This window comes from Mustela erminea, chromosome 9 (genome assembly GCF_009829155.1).
Source record: "Mustela erminea isolate mMusErm1 chromosome 9, mMusErm1.Pri, whole genome shotgun sequence".
Taxonomy (NCBI): domain Eukaryota; kingdom Metazoa; phylum Chordata; class Mammalia; order Carnivora; family Mustelidae; genus Mustela; species Mustela erminea.
The window spans coordinates 36,314,945-36,320,944 of record NC_045622.1 but is presented as its reverse complement, the minus strand read 5'-3'; the positions used below and the strand labels follow the sequence as shown (position 1 = coordinate 36,320,944).

The window sequence follows — 6,000 nt, the reverse complement described above, 5'->3', positions numbered from 1 at the left end:
TGAGTTCTCAACTCAAATTTTCTTTTCTTGGCTAGAGACCTTCAAACAGTCTTCTTATTCTCAGCCCTGAGCCTCATTCCCAACCTCCCCAGTACCCGACGCCTCCAAGTTCTGAGCCTGGTGAGATCTCTGTGGGGTGGACCCACTCCGTATTGGTGAGTATCTCCTTTTGCAGGCTCAACTCTGGTAAAATTCTGTATGGGTCTTCTATAGATCTTAATTTTAGCCCGTGAAAAATGATTGGGAAAATTTGAACACGGATACTAATCACACTAAGAAGTTATAAAATTTTAATGAAAATGGCATTAAGAGTTATGTTTTTCCTCAAATCTTTTTCATCGAGAGATACACACTAAAATATTTATAAATGAAATTACATGATGAAGGATTTGAGATTCAAGGTAATTGGGGAGAATTGGGTATAGATAGAGACGAAATAAGATTGACCTTAAACTTGAGTGAAACAGCTGGCTTGCTTTCCTTCTCCAGACTTTTCCTTTCCATGTGGCCTTTCCACATGGTCTCCTTAGCAGCATAAATAGCCTTCTTACAGAAAGGACTCCCTGAGAACACAACCCTGGAAACTGCCAGAAATTCTTAAAGCTTAGGCCCAGAACTGGCAAAGAACCACTGCCTTTGCATTCTGTTCCTTAAAGGGAGACACCGAGCCCTCCCATATTCAGTGTAGGAGGGGAATACCCAAGGATGTGAGTACTGGAAGGTGTGATTCATGGGTTAAATTTTGGAGACAACTATCACACCTATATATATTCATGAAAACTTCACAATTTTAAAGTTAACATGTCTTTTCTTCTCCAGCTGCAGACTGCTGTGGGCTAGCCATTTGCAGTCAGTAGAGAGATCGGGATCCTTCTTTCCCCCTACTTAGCATGTGTCCTCTTCTGCAGCCTGCCAGCGTTTCTGACCCAGCCAGTATCCAAGAAGGGAGATACAAGAGCAATAAGCAAAGTGGGAGTTTTTAGTGTCATCATTATAAGACAGTCTGTCTCTCTCTGCGTCTGGCAAATGTTTAGAGCTGATGTCTTCTCTTATAACGGGATGGGTAGCTGTGGCCAAGTTGGTGCTTTCATTAACAGTTCTTTTGAGATCTCCTTCCATGTCACTGGAACTTTTCATTGTACTTTCCACGATCTGGGCAAGGTATTTTCCTGTGGTTCACGGTGTGTCCTCAAAGCCCAGGTTTTTCTTTTGACTATTCAATGAAGAGTCTTTGCAGGACTCCCCTCACTGCTTTTTCCACCCACCCAAAGCAGCTCTCTTGGGCAAAATTTGGAACAGCGCCAAGCTGGCTGAATCACATTTCCCACAACTGAAAATACTCATACATCCTTGACCCAAGAATCTCTGAGAATGGAAATTAATCTTGATATAGCAACATTTCCTTTGTTGGTGCCGTCAGAGAAGCGAGTCAAGCCAGCTATGGCTACCAGGTGTTGGAAGTCAGGCACAGGTCCATTTTGTCCCACAATGGCAGGGAACATGTCAAGCTCTTCATGTGAACTCACTAAGGATCCTCTTTTTGGGGAATTGCACACTAAAGCCCTTCCCTGGATTAAGACGAAAAGCTTTTAGCTCAGCTGTCTCCAAACAAATCTTCTCCTAGGTACTCTCCTCAACCTTTTTAGACCTTCAGTGTTGGCCAGGGGTTTAAGAATTGTGTCCCGGGTTTCCAGTTATGTCCTTTTCACAAATCCCCAAGGGTGGCCCATCTCAGTCTGGAATCTGCTATCTATCAGGTCTTCATGTCTCAGTTGTGATTTTTGATCTCATGTCCTGTCACAAATGATCTGTGTGCTCAAGCTGAATTCATCACCCAATTCCAAATTCAAATGTTTGCTTTGCACTCCTTTGCAAATGCTTCCAAAAGGTACTTTGAGACATGTGGATTGAGAACACAGTTATTTAAAGAACACACAAAACATACAGTGCTTTACATTTTAAAAATAATTTGTATCACAATATCCTCCTATTTCTTTACTTAAAGGAGAGACTAAATACTGTCAAATGCCCTTTCCTCCCTTTACTCTGTACAGCTACACAGATATTTATAGTCTAGGAACCAGGCCACTTCACTGACATAGATGATCGGGCATCGTGGGCCCATCTTGGTAACCATAGGAGCAGGCAGCCAATGACAACAGAGGCTTATATGTGGCTCCTGTTTGCTCAGTGCTATTATGTTTCAAGGAATCACAAGGTGATAAAAAGAAAACATTATATAAAACGCCTTTCAGTCCTTTTAAGAAGTATTTGGGAATGATTTCTAAAATAAGTATCTGAATTCCTACAGCCATTTTTGAACCATCAACTTACAGTAATGAAATTTATCTTAGAAAAGAACTTAAGATAATGTGAAAATGATGTAAAGTAATAAGAATGTAGATTCCATTAGCAGTTTAGTTGGTTGTTTTCTAGGCAAAGGAGAAATGATTTTTCTTGCTGCCTTGATAATTGAGAGTATAAAAAGAGGAGCTTTCAGTAGAGGAATGGCCCAGCTCATACAGGTTCCTGATACCTGGCAGAGCTGTGCCATTACTAAAGAAGAAGGGAGGCTTTAATCGCCCTTTCAAAGAAAAATCCATGTCACATGAAATGTGCAAAAATGAGCAAAATCTACAAAGAAATGATCATTTTGGAGCCATTCAACACATGTAACAGCTCGACTTAGAGAGCCTACCATTCCAGCCCTGGGGGTACTCCAAATCCCAGCCCTTCATTCACCGTTGCATGGAGACCAGGACATAGCCAACACCATCTCTGCCGTATCCCTGTCAAACCTCTCAGAGACACAGCTTAGTAGGAGATGGTGGTCTTTTGACTTAGAAGTTACTTTAGTTTATACTGAGTGCAGGAACTCCCTTAGAAGTAGGAAGAGGAAGGGCCAAACATATGTTGTGCTTAGTGCAAAAGTGGGACTGGATTTAAAGAGAAAGAGAAATGTGCACAAAAATTCAAGACAAATTTTAAGCAACTCTTTTAAAAATAATACTTCTAAATTCAAAAACAGCCTGTCTAAAGACAATTTTAAACTCCTTTTGTGTGTGTGTGAGCTAATCCATTGACTGAATTAAAGAATTGTACGGTGGAATTGTGAAAAACAATTGCCTCTTATCGTATACAACAAAACTTCTTACAAAGGGTAGTTAAGGAGTAATGCTTGCTCTTATCACAGGGACTCCCACCGCCTTTCCTCAAGTGCGCTGTGGTATTATTTAGCAGTGAAGTGCTCCACCTAGTGGTCATGAGTAGAAATTTATTTAAGTCGAAACCGTAAAATCTTTAGTATATTTCAGTTCTTCTTTAATATTTAATTCATGGAATTAAAGAAGTAGTAACAGCTGCTTTCACTGGTGGGCGATAAAATCTGTACTGTAGCAGAAAGACTTGTGTTAAGGTCAAAGCTTTTTAGGCCACTGTAAGAGTAGAGATGCAAAAACCATTTTAGGCTTTTGGGTGGCCCACGCTTTCTCAACCTCAGCATTACTGGCATTTGAGGCTGGATAATTCTGTGTGTGGGGGGGTTGATGTTCTGTGCATTGTAGGATGTTTAGCAGCATCTCTGACCTCCACTTAGTTGACATCAGAGGCACTCAACACCACCCCCCACCAATGACCATCGGTCCTGATAATGAAAAATGTCTACAGACATTGCTAAATGTCCCCAAAGAAGCAAAACAGCACCCAGTTGAGAACCGTCGAATAGCTGACCTGACAATAACATGACATCATTTACTAAGATCGCTCTGGGCTTCTCTGTTGAGACAGGCCTGTGGGCAACAGAGACACCCAGTAGGGATGGAGATAATGAAAAATGGTCAAATTCTCAACATACTTCGAAGTTAAAAGCTGACCAAAAGTTTGAAGGAATGGATATGGAGTGAGACAGAGGAAAGTCAGAGGTGACATCAAGGCTTTTAGGCTGAACAACCAGAATCGAGTTGCCATGAACGGAGGTGGGAAGACAGCAAGAGCAGCTGGCTGGGGGGTTGTTTGGACTTAGGAGTGTAGATCAGGAACACACAATTTGGGCACGTTACATTCCTGAGAGGCTTTTCAGACACCTGAACGAGATGCCAAGCTGCATTGGATAGATATAGTCTGGGAAGTTAGGGGAGAGATCCAGGCTGTGCATACGGATTGGGGAGTCATTAGCTTATAGGTAGTATTCTATGTGCTTTTCTAGGAAGTGTAGGGTGGAATCAGGAATCAAAATTACATTGTGAAGTGATAGTAGCCATTACTCATGAATAATGCCAAAAGAAATGTATAAAAGAGAATTCAGAATTGTGAGTGCATGGTCTTGTCTTTTTTCCCCTTTATTTCTACTCTTTTTTGTACTGCCCCTATTTTTTTCTTTTTCTAGTGAGCCTATGTGTATTTTTTTAAGATTTTATTTATTTGACAGGGAGAGAGAGAACAAGCAGGAAGAGTGGTAGGCAGAGGGAGAGGGGAAAAGCAGGCTTCCCGCTGAGCAGGGATCTTGACCTGAGTCACCCAGGCACCCATGGTGGAGCCTGTGTTTTTACGGTGAGCTAGAATTTGGCAGGGGTGATGGTGTTGGCGATGTTACTTTTCATTATGAGAAGAACTTACATAAAGTTGAACTGAAGAGTGTGAAGAACTGCCGTACACTGATTCCTCAGTTCCAAGAACCACTCACAGCCAATCCTGCTTCATGTATAGTCCCATCCACCTTCCGCCCTATATTATTTTGAATAATATCGAACATCACGATATTTCATTGTATTTTCGTAGATGTCTCTAGGACTGCTTAAACAATTAAACATATTTGCCAATTATACAAATATCAAAGTATTATGTTGTATAACTGATACTGGCATTATATGCTAATTATATCTCAATAAAAATTATACATAGCTATACCACCATTATTCAAAAGTTAATAATTCCTTAATGTCATTAAAGAAACAGCATTTAAATTTCCAGTTGCATCATAAATGATTAAAAACATTTTTCTTCTGTTTTTAAATTTCTTCGATTCCAGGTCTATACGTTGTGATTGGCTGGCATCCCCTAAGTCCCTCTTGCTCCGTCACTTTTTTCCCTTGCAACTTACTGAAGAAACAATATGCCAAATTGCGTGCCTTCGGTGTCATTCATCATGATCTCTGTCCTATTTCCTGTAAACTGGTACATGTTTGATCAGATCTAGGTTTGATTCTTTTCTGGAAAAAAAATATGGGTAGCAGTATGTTCCTCGATCAGAAAGCATGGGGTGTTAAGAATGCATCTCTGGGGCGCCTGGGTGGCTCAGTGGGTTAAAACCTCTGCCTTCGGCTCAGGTCATGATCCCAGGGTCCTGGGATCGAGCCCCGCATCAGGCTCTCTGCTCAGCAGGGGAGCCTGCTTTCTCCTCTCTCTGTCTGCTTCTCTGCCTACTTGTGATCTCCGTCTGTCAAATAAATAAATAAGATCTTTAAAAAAAAAAAAAAAAGAATGCGTCTCTGTATTTTTAGCAGCTACCCTAAGCATGGGCAATGCTTATTATTCCATCAATTTATTAGAAGTTGCAAAATGGAGATATTGTAATTTCATCATTCCTTTTTCACTTATTAGCTGGGAATGCTTTTTCAGAGCGATTGTATTCCTTATTTACTCCTCACTTACCCAGAGATACAGTTTGTATGAGAACCATAGGAAATACTGATTCTTCTCTGTTTATTTACCAATTTTTAAAATAACGAGTTAGCTCACTAGCATCCTCTAATGGTGAGCAATTAGTGCTTTGTTTCTCATGTGGTGTATTTGTCTATTTAGTATCATTTTGAATTCAGGTATTTAAAACATATTCAATGTTTCAATGCATTGCAGTTAGGATTTCCTATACTGATGTTCAAATTGTACAATCTTCCAATTGCCTTATGAGTCTTTTTGAGAGCGTACTAAATAGTCTTTGAAAGCTTTCTTACTATCTGGCATAAGATGGTACATACTTTTCGCACTAAATATGTACATTTC

General features: G+C 40.4%; 1 protein-coding gene across 9 annotated transcripts in view; it reads right to left on the bottom strand.

Annotated features, from left to right (window-relative positions):
- Positions 1–276: 276 nt before the first annotated feature.
- FAM76B (family with sequence similarity 76 member B) overlaps positions 277–6,000 on the bottom strand; it is a 30,037-nt gene continuing 24,313 nt past the window's right edge. For 2 of the 9 annotated variants that reach the window (XR_004289562.1, XR_004289559.1), the window contains exons 11-12: positions 4,615–5,207; positions 277–3,788 (exon numbers count right to left, since the gene is read on the bottom strand). Coding sequence is in view for 3 of the 9 variants with exons in the window: in XM_032360404.1 (XP_032216295.1) it covers positions 1,847–1,891 (45 nt within the window). In the remaining 6 variants the exon portion in view is untranslated. The remainder of the gene's footprint in view (positions 3,789–4,614; positions 5,208–6,000) is intronic. The other 7 variants (XR_004289561.1, XR_004289560.1, XR_004289563.1 and 4 more) reach the window with 7 other exon arrangements.